This window comes from Pseudochaenichthys georgianus, chromosome 5 (assembly GCF_902827115.2).
Source record: "Pseudochaenichthys georgianus chromosome 5, fPseGeo1.2, whole genome shotgun sequence".
Taxonomy (NCBI): Eukaryota; Metazoa; Chordata; class Actinopteri; order Perciformes; family Channichthyidae; genus Pseudochaenichthys; species Pseudochaenichthys georgianus.
This window is the reverse complement of record NC_047507.1, coordinates 11,499,241-11,514,075: the sequence shown is the minus strand read 5'-3', so window position 1 is coordinate 11,514,075 and position 14,835 is coordinate 11,499,241. Positions and strand designations below refer to the sequence as shown.

The 14,835-nt window shown below is 42.8% G+C and overlaps 1 protein-coding gene across 4 annotated transcripts in view; it reads right to left on the bottom strand.

The window, feature by feature from the left end:
- Positions 1-14,835, bottom strand: part of cita (citron rho-interacting serine/threonine kinase a) — a 65,654-nt gene that overhangs the window by 29,494 nt on the left and 21,325 nt on the right. For 3 of the 4 annotated variants that reach the window (XM_034083077.1, XM_034083078.1, XM_034083079.2), the window contains exons 21-33: positions 14,370-14,479; positions 12,805-12,979; positions 9,910-10,107; positions 9,644-9,697; positions 8,927-9,124; positions 7,842-8,035; positions 5,353-5,488; positions 4,793-4,897; positions 4,456-4,596; positions 3,802-3,909; positions 3,205-3,397; positions 2,563-2,724; positions 289-426 (exon numbers count right to left, since the gene is read on the bottom strand). In XM_034083077.1, the coding sequence (XP_033938968.1) occupies positions 289-426; positions 2,563-2,724; positions 3,205-3,397; positions 3,802-3,909; positions 4,456-4,596; positions 4,793-4,897; positions 5,353-5,488; positions 7,842-8,035; positions 8,927-9,124; positions 9,644-9,697; positions 9,910-10,107; positions 12,805-12,979; positions 14,370-14,479 (1,912 nt within the window). Of the gene's footprint in view, positions 1-288; positions 427-1,632; positions 1,657-2,562; positions 2,725-3,204; positions 3,398-3,801; positions 3,910-4,455; positions 4,597-4,792; positions 4,898-5,352; positions 5,489-7,841; positions 8,036-8,926; positions 9,125-9,643; positions 9,698-9,909; positions 10,108-12,804; positions 12,980-14,369; positions 14,480-14,835 lie in introns of all 4 variants that reach the window. The other variant, XM_034083076.1, reaches the window with a different exon arrangement.

Genomic DNA, 14,835 nt, shown 5'->3' with positions numbered 1-14,835 from the left:
ACCAATAGAGGCAGCAATAGATCATAAACGTCTAAAATACTGTTTTTGTCAAAGGAAGTCTGGTTGCTTTGAATAATGCATAGATAACAGCTTCAATTCCCTTTCAGAAAGGCCGTCTGACCACAAGGTAAAGTGGTGAAAATATCCCTCTGTGCGTTAGTCACTGACTATGGATAACTACCCGATACAACCCCACTTTAAATATCAGAAAGTTCCCTCTCAAAGATCATTTGTCCTCTGAAATATCTTGGTATTCAGTGCTGCCAGCTACAGTGCAAGGAAACAAACCTAGACAAGTGGCAGCCTGCCGTCCGAAGTGAACGGTGTCCAGGCAGACGGTGCACTTGGCAGCCCTCATGTTGAGGCCCACGGTGAACCGGTGTGGGATGTTGTGGTGCATTCTCTCTTTCACACGTCGGCCAAACTCTGCAAATGTAAGAAAAAGAAGAAGGAGAAATGAGCAGTGATAGGAGTCAGTGAAAGAGAAACAAGTCGCCAGGATATTTCTCAAGTGCTTAAGACCCCGTTTACACGAGGATGATACGGGTTGTATCTGCATAGTTTCTCTTGCGTATAGCCCTTTCGTTTACACGAGGCCGTAACAAACGATAGAAACGGACCCCGCAAACGATAACGGGTCCCATGGTGGATAGATCTGCAAACGGAACGCTCTGGGGGGTCAAACGGATCCGTCTGTACGCCTCTATACGATCATTTTCTGATAACGATGAAATAGCCCCGTCTTCCTCTCCCCACGTCTCCTGCTCAGAGATCAGCTGCTGGGCTGTCAGAAGAGGGGGTGGAAAAGAGAGGCTCCGTTTATTATTCTTATATTATTATATATATATTATATAGAGTTGTTATCAATTCGTTTTAAAGCTCAATAAATAACAAAGAAGACCTCTGACCGGCACTTTTCTAATTTTGTCCGGAAGATTTAAACCTCATGGAAACATGTTGATAGGGCGAACATTTTTTTTAACGGAAACTCTGCCGCACGGTTCCCTCGTCCCTTGGAAGAGGCGGGTGTTTTTCAGCACACGCCGTCCACCGCAGAGAATAAACAGAAGGGCAACCATGGCAACCATGTTCCGGGGTCTTCTTCGCTGCTTTTGTGGTGGCAGCAGTGCCACATACAGGACGTACAGACACGTTAATTGAGCCGAATGCGTGTGAACGGAAGACTTTTTAAAAAACGCATAAGGTGCGTAAACGCAAACGTTCCCGTGTAAATGGGGTCTGAATCACTTCAGAAGTCAGCAACAAGTCCTTGAGATTTTTATTTTTCAAGCAGCATGGGGCAATTTGAATAATGAATAAATAATGTGTAATTTCAGGTGTAATTATTAAATGAGTCAGAATCAGATTGTGCATGCCAATGACCATGGGATGCATTTAAATATTTCTCCAATTGTAACCAAATACTATCGAAATCAAGACTCGGGGAATGATGCTGGAAATTAAAGAGGAATACATCAAACTTGACCTTTAAGAATAAAGTCTAAGGTCAAGTTACAGGTAGCTCGACAACGGGACAATATGACAGACATACAGTATGATATGAGCAGGATAACGTGCATGGAGATGAGCTCATGCACGTGAGGGGACACACTGTGGTGACTGCTAACTTACTTTCAAAGGTGACCCTCCTCTTTTCTGTGAGGAGCAAGTGGAAAGAGACAGAAAGGAGAGAGCAGTCTAACAATAGCTATGTGAAAGCAAAGGCACACGGACAGTAAGGAACCTGAATCACAAAGAAGGGTTATCTGAGCCAGGCTCCAACATGTGTGTCTGATAAAGCACACATCATGGTCTATCTATGGGTAATGGAACTGAACACGCTGTGGTACTAAGAAATTCATTTGGCCTATAAAGATTTTCACTCTCCAGTAAATGCAGTATTTTTGTCACTGGATTATCCTTTTTTTAACAGATGGGTTCAGAGGATTATATGAAAACGTCTATACAACCTGCCACGCAGCTATGAAATGTAAAGCGTTTCAGTTTCCATGGTGATAATCTCCATAAAAAGGCTAATTTATCTTTGCGATAGTGGAAAGCCTGGATTAAATCCGATGTTACCCGACTAATCCACAACTCTTCTTACTTTGTGAGACAGGCCCAAGCAGGGTTACAATGTTAGCTGGATAAATGCACATGACTGAATAAAACGGAGTTTGTTTTACTTCAGTCCATGTTGAGCTCCAGTTTTAACATGTACTGAACACAGTTATCCAACTTTATTCAACTTTGTAATCCTGCTTTGTGATACAGACCATAGAAAAAACACGCATGATCACACCACATAAACAAAATAAGGGAACAGAGAGGTTTTTTTTTGTGCTGACACTGACGACATTAGGGTGAACACTCTTATGGGGGACACAGTACAACTTTAAAACATGATATCCTAGATTCAGGCTGATTAGCTGGGGGCAACTTTACCTGTGTGTGTGTGTGTGTGTGTGTGTGTGTGTGTGTGTGTGTGTGTGTGTGTGTGTGTGTGTGTGTGTGTGTGTGTGTGTGTGTGTGTGTGTGTGTGTGTGTGTGTGTGTGTCTAACCTTCGGGTGTGGCGGTCTCCTTGCTGCGGGTGGAGGGGTTGAGCAGGCTGCTGGGGTTGGGTTGATGCTCCGGGGATTTGACGATGGCTGACATTAGGATTTGATGTCGAGCCTGCGCTGGTGTGGAGGGAGCCGCATGTTCCTGGGCTTTGAAATGAGCCGCTGTGTTACAGACAAACAACAACAACAACAACAAGTCAAACAACCTAATATTAGACTAGTAATAGCCATTTAGATGAAACATTTTCTGGCACCATTATAAAAAAATTATTCTGAAATAAATCTCTTAGGACCTGGCAGGTGTACATAATGGAGCGAGATGATGCCATGGCAACAATGTTAAAAGATGGCCGGCATGAGATGCAATAAAGAATTTCCTGAGCTGATAAAACAGGGTGAGCTACAGAGTATCGTCTGGGTCCTTGCTGCTGGGGGATGCAATAAGATATCATTCCTGCTCCATGTCTTTTGTAGTAGGTGGCTAAAGTCGCCTCGACATGATCAGCTGTAAACCCCTCTGGAGCAGAGAGCTTCTTATCATGTGAAGGCAGCTTAAACTCTGGGACCAGATGTATGGAGAACCGGGATGACTGGAAGCAACGATGGAGGGCTCGTCTGAGGACGACCTAGAGAGAGACCCACCCTCTTCTCTGAGGGATCGCAGCTCGATCCTCATCTTCTGCAGAGCCTCTTCCAGATCAGCGCATCTCGAGCGCTCCTTATCCAGAGCCAGCTTCATGTCCCCGTACTGCATGGGAACAGCCGGCTGGGCCTGTGGAGTCAGAGCCCCGTTGGTCGTCGTTCCAACATCCTCCCGCCGCCGCCCGAATATACCCTACTCAGAGAGAGAGGTCAGTAATGCTATGCATGAAACATACAATATATACATTTTTAAATGTTAAGATAAAATAGTGTTTATCAATCCAATACGGCTTAATGTCCATGGTTTTTTACATTCAAAACTTCAGGTTTTCATATGAAGCTTCTTTGAATCTCTGTTTTAATTAATATTTTATGATATCAAAAAGCAAAAAAAGCAAAACCTTGAAACAAAATCTTCAATTTAAATATCTGGCACCACATTTTTTCTGGGATCATCATTAGCCTTCTCAAAATGCCTCTATCCGTCTGGTGTTGTTAGAAATGTTGCAATAACACGAGTCGGCAAAAATCCTAAACCGCAACCGCTGTAATCTAAATCTACAAATAACTCTCATATTAGAAAATGTGTTCTCAGACCTTCTTTTTCTTGGTGGGCTGGTCCATCTTGGCCTGGAGAAAGTCTATGAGCTTGGTCTGCTGGGAGATGGTCCCTTCCATCTTCACCTTCTCGTGCGAGTATACAGCCTGCAGGGAGGAAACCGAGCAGAGAATGAAATACCTTTGAGGAGAACTTTAAATAGATTCCCTTTGAGACACGAAGTGGGATTCCCTTTATCCTGCAGGTCCCTCTGAGATGCTGTGTTACTCTGCAACATCAGTTGCACTATTCTAACATCTAACTGCGACTCCCTAGAGGTCACTTTATTTCCTCAGATTGCAAAAGGTATGCAGTAATGTAATAGCTTTTAAGACCTTTTTTAAAGACCCTTTCCATACGTTTGAAGACCTCATCTCCACTTCGAGTTTCAACCGGTTACCTTGGCGACACACTTTACCTCACATTGACTATATACAGTATGGATTGTCCTTCCTCCTTATCTTCCAACTATTTGGACACAAACTTGCATTTCCCCATAACGATGTTGTTTAACAACCGGCGTAAACGGAGCTTCACGCGCTATCAAGCAGTGAGCGTGCGATGTCCTGTTCAGAGTATTAATACTTTTTCGCTAAATTGATTTATCAACTTTATATACTTTTTAAGACCCCGCGGACACCCTGATTAAGCACCTGTATATTCTCCAGCTGGTACTCCAGGTCGGTCCTCTCAGTCTTGAGCATGTCGGTCTGGTCCAGGGCGTCCTGCAGGCCTTGGGTCAGACGGAAGATGTGGCTCTTCTGGAGGTCCATCTGCTGCTGAAGCTTCCCTTGCTGAGGAGACACGAGCCGACAGATAAGAAATCAGATGTCAAATCAGCCACAAAGGTTATCTCAAAGTGTATTCCATTCGAATAAGTTACAATGACCTTCTTGGTTTGATGTCGTTGAATGTGCGAGTTACAGGGAATAAAACATGTGAGTCAGTGGAGAGAGGACTGTGTTTATTTGGTTGCATTTCACTCCCTACCTCTTCCATCAGTCTCTGTTTCAGTTCTCTCTCTGTCTCCAGTTTCTGCTGTAAGCTGCGGGCGTTCATCTCCAGCATGGCGTGCTTCTTCTCCAGATCGTTGAGCTGAGAATGTATAGAGTAGAATCAGAGGGATAATGGTCACACATGCAGAGCACACACAGCGAAAAGTGTTCTCTGCATTTAACCCATCCTAGTACGAGGAGCAGTGGGCAGCTATTGTACAGCGCCCGGGGAGCAATGGGAGTGAGGGGGGAAGGGGGGTGTCCGGTGCCTTGCTCATGGGCACCACGGCAGGGCAGGAGGTGAACCTCTCCAAGTAGCAGTCCACACTCCATTTTAGGTCGGGTCGGAGACTTGAACCGGCGACCCTACAGCTCCCAGTCCAAGCCCCTACTGACTGAGCCACTGCCGGACAAATGTGGATTTGAATTACAATAATAACAAAACATTATATTTACAGAGCACTCTTCCCAGGGCCTAAACACTTATTTTTTTCACTAAGAAGACTCAAGATGGGGTAAGATCATAAGTGTGACACATGAACACTTGTGACTCACAGTATCAGACAGACTCTCAGCCTTCAGTCTCTGCTCCTTCAGGGCCTGCTGTAAGGCCACGATCTCGGCGTTGTGCTCTTTGACTGCCAGCTCCACTGCCTGGCGAGATTCAGTGCTGCGCTGGTCTGCACGCAGCCTGTGAACCGCACAAAAACAGTTCTTACGAAAGCATTTATACATACAATGATAGTCATTCTAATGTGAAATGACACCGTGTTATTATTTGATTTCATTGTTTATTTGGCAGGGACAATGCACAGTAATGAACACTTAAAACATTAAAATGTGTCAAGCGTAACAGTGCCAGATTTAGGTTTGAGCTCATTTCCATCCGCAGTCCCTCACATAAAACATTTAAGAAAATTCCATTTTACAAACATAGCAAAATACATGATATGCAAAATGCGCAAAAGAGCAAGAGCAGCATACACAAGTATTTATGACATGGTAATACAATATAGCAGCAACAACATATAAAGTGCTAGAGGAGATACAAGAGCTACATGAAGTGCTAGAGGAGATACAAGAGCTGCATGAAGTGCAAGAGGAGATACAAGAGCTACATGAAGTGCTAGAGGAGATACAAGAGCTACATGAAGTGCTAGAGGAGATACAAGAGCTACATGAAGTGCAAGAGGAGATACAAGAGCTACATGAAGTGCTAGAGGAGATACAAGAGCTACATGAAGTGCGAGAGGAGATACAAGAGCTACATGAAGTGCTAGAGGAGATACAAGAGCTACATGAAGTGCAAGAGGAGATACAAGAGCTACATGAAGTGCTAGAGGAGATACAAGAGCTACATGAAGTGCTAGAGGAGATACAAGAGCTACATGAAGTGCGAGAGGAGATTAGGGCTGTACCCGAATATTCGTTCGTTGGTCAACTATTCGGGTTTTAATTTCATTATTCGGATTTTCCTTTATTTATTTATTTTCAATTCAAGTTTTTTCCTAAATGTATGCTATCAATAAAGGCGAATTTCCATATTCTTATACTATATTTATACTTTTGAATTGCACTGTTAAAATGCGGAAATATATACAATCTCAGCCTGTGCGCCTGACATCGCGTTCACTCACAGTCACGAACGGCACGCTTCACCTCGCTTCACCTCGTTTCACACACCTGAACACAAAATGCCGAAGACTTCAGCTGTGTGGGACCATTTTAAATTGGACGATGGTAAGAAGAAGGCAGTGTGCCAAATATGCGACAAGAAACTGGCCTACCACGGTGGCACAACAACTCTGAAAAGTCACCGGATGCTGTAAGTACTAGCCTAGCTTAGCTTAGTTTAGCTGTTGTCAAGTTGCCATGATGAAGCTGCTTTACCCGCCATTTAAACAGTAACGTTACACATGATAAAATCGTGCACTTACTTTGCTTGGAAAATAGTTGCAAGCAAGCAACCGAATTGTTTTTTTATATTAGTTTTTCAATTTGATCCGAATAGTGAAAATAATAGGAGCAATGTGGGAACATCTGGGGCTAAGGCAATTATTGGCATACAGTTCGTTCATTTATTTTTCGTTCTTCATTTATTTAAATACTGTTTACTGTATCGGTAACAAGTATTACACTGTTAGGCCTACTGTTACGGATATGTTATTAAAAGCATTGTTGTTATAACATAAATATGTGTTTTGTATCTTCAGGTTGTAAAACGTAATTTGGAACCAGATTTGGTCCCCAAGCGCTGCACTGCGGCTCGGTTAAATGCAGAGGACACATTTAGTTTCAATGTATGCGAGTACTGAGACAATAAATAAATATAAATCGTAATGGTTTGCTCTTTCTGCACTTCTGCTTAACAGCATGTTGTCAGGTGTCTCGGAGCGTGTTATCAAATAGTTTTGTAAAAAAAAAAAGTTATTTAAAAAAAAGAAAAAAATCTTTCCGCACCGAATATTCGCTGCTGATTACTACCGAATATCCGGAGCCCGAAAAATGGTATTCGGGACAGCCCTAGAGGAGATACAAGAGCTACATGAAGTGCTAGAGGAGATACACGCGCTACATGAAGTGCAAGAGGAGATACAAGAGCTACATGAAGTGCAAGAGGAGATACAAGAGCTACATGAAGTGCTAGAGGAGATATAAGAGCTACATGAAGTGCGAGAGGAGATACAAGAGCTAAATGAAGTGCAAGAGGAGATACAAGAGCTACATGAAGTGCAAGAGGAGATACAAGAGCTACATGAAGTGCTAGAGGAGATACAAGAGCTACATGAAGTGCTAGAGGAGACACAAGAGCTACATGAAGTGCGAGAGGAGATACAAGAGCTACATGAAGTGCAAGAGGAGATACAAGAGCTACATGAAGTGCTAGAGGAGATACAAGAGCTACATGAAGTGCTAGAGGAGACACAAGAGCTACATGAAGTGCTGGAGGAGATACCCCAGTATTAAAGTGCATTTAGCGGTGATTGCACGTCTGTTTGTTTCTCAACCATTCTTTCTCAAACATGTTTGTGCTTGTGTTTCACCTATTCTGCTTCTCGTTGTCAAACAGTCTCTGCAGGTCTCTGGTGCGTCTCTCGGCCTGGCTCTTCTCGTCCTCCAGGGCTCCTCTCCAAGCCTCCCACTGCCTCTCCTTCTCCAGCAACTCGTCATTTAGGGACTCCAGCTCCACCACCTGCTCCTCCAGCATGCTGCATGTGGTCTTCAGTGTTTCAATGTTCTGGGAAATAAAACGAGGAAAAACTGTTAAGAACATGTTTCACAGCTATTTGGCAAAATCACACGATTGTTTGTTCGTAACGACCAAGTCGCTGCACATTATCCCGCTTATTACACAGCCACATAATCAAGAAAGTAACGATATGACTCCCAATATGAATTGAAATGCTTTTATAGATTTAGAAAATGTTTTTATTGATTTAAAAAAATAGTAGGCTATTATTTATTTTAATTGACATGCATCCGCTAAGAAAAGTCCGTTGTTACTGTTTGAACTACGTAGCAACGGCAGGAACTGCTTCGATAGCGTTTTTGCGGACCTTTTTGATTACAGATTTGAAAACATTGTTGCTTGCTTTAAAAGTAGCACAATTCATGATGTCAAACCTTGTAAAGTATCTAGATATCCCTGCCCGAAGGCCAAAGTAACTGGCAACTGAATATGTTTTGCCGTTCGATGTCTATGTTTGGACCGTTGCGTAAAAAGGAGGCTTACTTCTCCTCTGTTTTCTTGTTCCTCTTGTCTTGTCGGACTGTATACAGTTAACAACGGTCAATAAGTCCTTGACAGCAGTCTGTCTGTTCTGGATTAACAACATGTCACATGTTCTGAATTGACCAATCAGAATCGAGTATTCAACCAAGCCATGTCATAAATGTGAAATAATGCATTGCATCACTGGTCTGGAACATGATGATAATTAGGGTTGAACACACTTTACACAATATCTACCAATGTGAGGTATGGTTAATGTGTGTGTGTGTGTGTGTGTGTGTGTGTGTGTGTGTGTGTGTGTGTGTGTGTGTGTGTGTGTGTGTGTGTGTGTGTGTGTGTGTGTGTGTGTGTGTGTGTGTGTGTGTGTGTGTGTGTGTGTGTGTGTGTGTTTGTTACCTGTTTCTGGTTGTTGAGGTGCATCTCACGGTCAGCCACCTCCCTCCTGAGCCGGTCCACCTCCTGGCTAAGCTGCATCTGGTCCTCCCTCTCATCTGACGCCTCATCCAGCTGTTTGGACAGGTAGAAGTTCTGGCGGTTCAACTCTGCGTTCTCCTGACTCAGCTGCGTGAGCTGCTCCTCCAGTTCAGTGATCACCTGCGGCAACACAAACAGGAAGAGATGTCAGCATTACTTATGGTCATTAACGGATATTTTTCATATTCTGGCCAGAAAATCCAAGGAGGAAGAAGCAATTGAGTAGCAGCAGAGCTTAGCTACTGAAAGTGTACACTTTTACACCAATAATTAGTCATGTCGTCACGATACTGAAGAAGTACACTGATACTGAAAATCCCGTCAGTAAAATAATTGTGTTCAAGCAAGCTTTGAGAGAATTGAAAATCAAAAAATAACTCAAAGATATTTTAGTTAAAGGTTGAAAGATGTTATTGGATAAACTTCTACATTAATATTGTTCATCTACTTGTTGTTCATGTCATCTCTATAGTTACATGAAATATTTACGAGTAAAAGATGTTGGGAGAATGTGTGCTTCCAAAGATTCAGTAGACTTCGTTGCAAATGAACATTAGTGTATTGAAAAAAGCCTCGTGGAACCTCTTCAAAATCGTTCTGCTGCTGAAAGCGGAGACAAAAGGTTACATCAGCACTTACCGAGCAGCTTTCTCTCAAGGCCTCAAACTTGCGCTGAATTTCATCTCTGTGATTCTGGGAGAAACAAATGGAGAACAAAAAAAACGTTTTCAGACTTCTTCATAAAATGATGGAAAGTGATATTTAGCTTACAGCATTATTTAAAATGGTCTGAAAAACGTAGCTTTCCAGATTGCCTACATGGGAAATGGTTTGCACTAAATGAGCACCTGTGTTCCTATGAGTGCCACTGATTGCACACGTCTGTGATTGTGTGTGTGTCTCACCCTGAGGGCGGTGATCTCCTCCTCAGCCTCAGCGGTGGTGTCCTCCAGCTCCGTCTTGGCCTGCTGCAGCTGGCTCTCCAGGGCGTGACGAGCCGCCTGCAGGCTGCTGATCTGGGACTCGCGCTCCTGCAGGGAGAGGGTCAGGTCGGATACCTGTCTCTTGATCTCCATCTTCTCTTCCTCATGTTCCAGGCCCATCTACAAAGAAACAGGACTAGGGTGAATGCTGTGTATATGACAGTATAAATCAGACGAGAGACAGATTGTATTTGCATGACATTTTCGGCATTTGTTAACCTGCGCAGTTATGAGATGGTAATAACCAACCTGTTTATAATCAACAAAAATGACTGAATCAAATCATTTCATCTGTCTCTTTACATCCATGTATCATAATCAGAAACCCTTTAGTCCCACGGAGGGGAAATCTATGTAGTTCCAGCAGGAAAAAGAGCCACAGACAGCTTAATGTTACATATGTTAAATATGTGACATGCATTAAAAAAAAGTACTAAGTTATGATATAATAATAAATATAATAAAAAATAAAAAGTTACATCATTTAAAAAAAATACACATCCTGTAACAGTTCTTAGGATTTAGCAGCCAGGTATATATTACACAGTTATTAACGGCATCTAAATATATTGCACATCTAGCACATATTGCACATCGGTGATTTAGCAGCCAGGTATATATTACACAGTTATTAACGGCATTTATACATTGCACATATTGCACATAGTTTGTTGGTATTTAGCAGAAAGGGGTGATATAGTCTGTGTTGTGGTGTGTGTGTGTGTGTGTGTGTGGGGGGGGGGGTCAACTAGGGGCTGTGCTGGTTGTATAGTCTGACCGCAACTAATCGACTTAATCGATTAAAATCTAATTCAGTTGTCGGGTCGTTGGTGACGTCATCACGTGTGTTTTACGCGCAGTTAAGCTCCAATGTTATCGGTCTTTTTATCGGTACAGGAGACATTTAAAACATATATATGTCATATTTATTGCTACATAAACATGATATCGCAGTTTTAGTGTTGCCAACTCTGTTTCTAATACGCAATAAGACCACGTCTATGGTGTATTTTCAATCTTTCATTTCCAGACGAGAGATCTCTCTCCCGTCTGTGTGCGAGGGGGCGGGGCAGTTTACACACACGCAGCTGCTACATGCAACACACACACACACACACACACACACACACACACACACACACACACACACACACACACACACACACACACACACACACACACACACACACACACACACACACACACACACACACACACACACACACACACACACACACACACACACACACACGAGATGGCGGAGAGAACGCGCTCCGAGGTGTGGTTAAACTTTACCCGTCTCGATGTGGACAATGCTCGTTGCCAAAGTGCAATAAGAGTTTAGCATGTAAGGGCGGTAAAAAGAGCTATTTGTCTAAACATTTAGCAAAAGTGCTCCACATCCAGACGGAGGAATGCACCGGTTCGACTGTTTCTAGTAGCTCTGCAGCCCCCTCCACGAGTAACGTTTCCACGTCAGGTGTTATGTATGCTAGCAGCAACACACGGAGTTAACTCAATTATACAAACATGGGTTAATGATTAGAGGAAACTGAGTTACTCTTTATTTTGTTAAAGTTTCAGCTATTCTGTTTACAGTTCTGTCATCAGATTATTTAATACGATTTGTTAAAACATTGTTGTTTCTTTTGATGTGAAATATTATTTATTTAATTTAAATTAAAAGCAATGTTAATTTTGTTCACAATTTGTTCAGTTAATTTACCTTATTTCTTTTCAAAAGAACCGTTAAGACTATCGTTAAAAGACCGGATCGATAAAAGTAGTAGTACAGTTAAAACCTTAACGATCCGAATAATCGTTTCATTAATCGATTATCAAATTAGTCGTTTGTTGCAGCCCTACTGTCATAGATGGTTAAACCTAAAAATAGAATCATTTGGGACCTTTCCCAACTTTTTTAAAGAACACATGCACACTCAGTGCTTGTGAAGAGTGCTTAAACAAAATATAATGTGGACACTAGGGTGAATTTATCTTCTCCGTATGTGTTCGACTCGTACAGAGATAGAACGGTGAGTCTTATCTGAAAGTACATATATGTGTGTTGGAGAGAGAGAACAGGGTGTGTGTGTGTTGGAGAGAGAGAGAACAGGGTGTGTGTGTGTAGGAGTGCAGAAAGACCAGCCATTAGTGACAATCTGTGTTTCCTGTCCCAGTGGGGAAGAGTGTGTGGAGGTAGAGTTATGACATTCAGTCAGCAGGTTGTCCGCCGCCAACATCTGCAGACAGCACAGCGGGGGGGCTGGGAGCTTTCATGGGAGGAAGGGGGGTGGGGGGGGTGTTGTTCTCAATTACTTAAAAACTCCTTGAATCGAATTTGGTTTGTATTGGATGTACATACAGCTACATAAGGGTACATAAGGGATTTTGTGGTGCATTTAAAAGAGCAAATATAGAAATCTGTAAGTGGATGTTGGGTTTGGCTGTGTCTCTCGCTTTGGACCTTGAAATACACCCCGAATTTTGTCCCCGATAATGTCATAAACTTGTATTCTTTCCACTGTATTTTAATTGTGTCAAACAGACTAGATTACAGTGTTCCAGAGATAACAACTGAAGGATGTTGTTGGCTGCACTGGACCAGCAGATACAGCTTAGGCCCAATGGCTATTTAGCACGGTGCCATTACAGACCTACGGTATTTAATTAGCCATTTATCTGAAAGGGATCTGAGCTCGCTAGCTGATCAGCTGCCTTAATTCCTTTTGTGGATAGTAATGATGTACACGGTGTGAATGACTTAATCTAGAGCTTGCGTATTTTGCCTGGTATCTCTGCTTCCTGTTGCCTCACCTCCCGCAGCCGGCTCTCCAGCTCCAGCAGCCGCGTCCTCTTGGTCTGCTCCTGCTGACTCATCTTGTCCAGGTGCTCCTCCAGTTTGGCGTTTTGGGCCTCCAGCTTGCCTGCCTGAGACTCCAAATAGAACTTTTGCTGCCGAAGCTCTGAGATCATCTCCTCCTGGGCTTTCCTGACAAAAATATACACAATATGCCAATTTCATTGTCTGTTTTGAAGCAGATGTCTTTAAAATACATAGTTTTATAGCATTTATTCAACACATACATGTCAATGGATGTACAGTAGCTAATTCAGTAAGCAGTAGTTCATTCAGGCGTTGTTAGGGAATCATTTGCTTAGGTATTCAACCTTCGACCCAGTTCATCTCTTTACGGTCTCCTTTCCCATGGCATAGTTCTACGGCCTTGGGTATTGCTGCCATCTCTCTTATCTCCAGGGGCAGCTGGGCGCATTGTTGTTGCCAGCTTGTTGATTATTACACTCCGAACTAGTTAAAACCTCGAGCTACAGAAGAGTTCCTCAGAACTGATTGTGGCATCTCAACCGTGTGGTCAAACCGTGGCCCGTGACATGCCTTGTGAATTCTCCGGCCGAAGCTCCAAATAAACCGTCAGTGTTTGCCATCAAAGCTCCAGCTCTCCATCGTGTCTCTCTGAGTGTTGTTTCCAATTGCTTCAGAAGTTTCCCCCACAGGTGATAACATTGTTTATGTAGTAAAATGTATATTCAAATCCCTAACAAATACATTTCAGTTAAGAATTGTTAAAGCTGCTTTTTCTGTATTCAAACCAGCAATATCACTTGTTTTGGCTCCTTTGAGGAAGCAGACACAAGTGGTTGCGAGAATTTCGACATTTACCTTTAGGAGATATAGTAAACTTATTCAGCTCGAGTGCGCTAGAATTTGAAAGTATGCAGCCGAAAAAAATCTGCCCCTTCCTTCAGACTTCCTTACAGAGCCCCTCCTCCTCACGAACGCGCACATGACCAATGAGGGCACGAGATAAGTTTGTGCACAGATGGAAGGCTGACTCACTCATTCATTTAAACTCTAGGGGGAAATATCCAACTCTTCCGCTGCTAAATCGTAAGATTGCTGCTGTCTATCTGCTGTTCGCTGCTGAGCAGTGTACAACTTGTTTTGAAAGCATTTTATCCTGAAACCAGCTACCCTTTGCCCCCGGTAACAGCATTATTAGATTGGCACTCGTGAATCGAAATGGTAAACTTGTTGGCTGGACAGCTAAACATTGAGCTGCAAGCCAACGCTGCAGATTCATCTCATTCTGTTTGGGTGCATCACTACAAGAGACCCCACTCGAGTTCTCAGAGCGTTTTCATATCATCATTTGAGTTTGTTATTATTAAATGTTGATTACAGCCTCTTTAACCTCAGCGATGACACACCACTTACACACATGGGAGACAGACAATGCATGAGAAAAAGTGATGTGAGTGCACTAATGAAGCAATTGGAGGCCGGAGGAGACAGAATCGGTGTGTGGGTGGGGGGGGCACTCACGATAGCACAGTGTGGGCAGAAGGTCTAGTTAACTCACATATTCTTCTGGGTGTAGATGCTGCTATTAGCGGCCAGCTTGTTAGCCTCTGACAGCTCAGAGATGCGCTGCTCCAGGTTCTTCATCTTAGAATCCATAGCATTAATGGTCTGCAGGCAGAGAAAAGAATATATTCCCATTGAAAGAAAGCTAAATGCGACTAAGAATCAACGTGCAAATACAGTATATGTCAGCAGCACTTTTTGAATTTGAGAAACTGAATTTTGCACTGCAGTCAAATCCTGTTTAAGTCCATTAGGTGTTGCCTGAATCTTCTACATTCAACGTCAGATGACTGTCTCTAAAAGCTCCTTAACTGCCTCAATTCTACCACGTTAACCAGATTAAGACTTGAGCTCAGGCTTTATAGTGCAACATGAAGTATAATCTGATGCACACTCCAATACATTTCAGCCACTATAACAAATTACTGTGGAAAGAAACACAATACACATTGGTGAAGTCT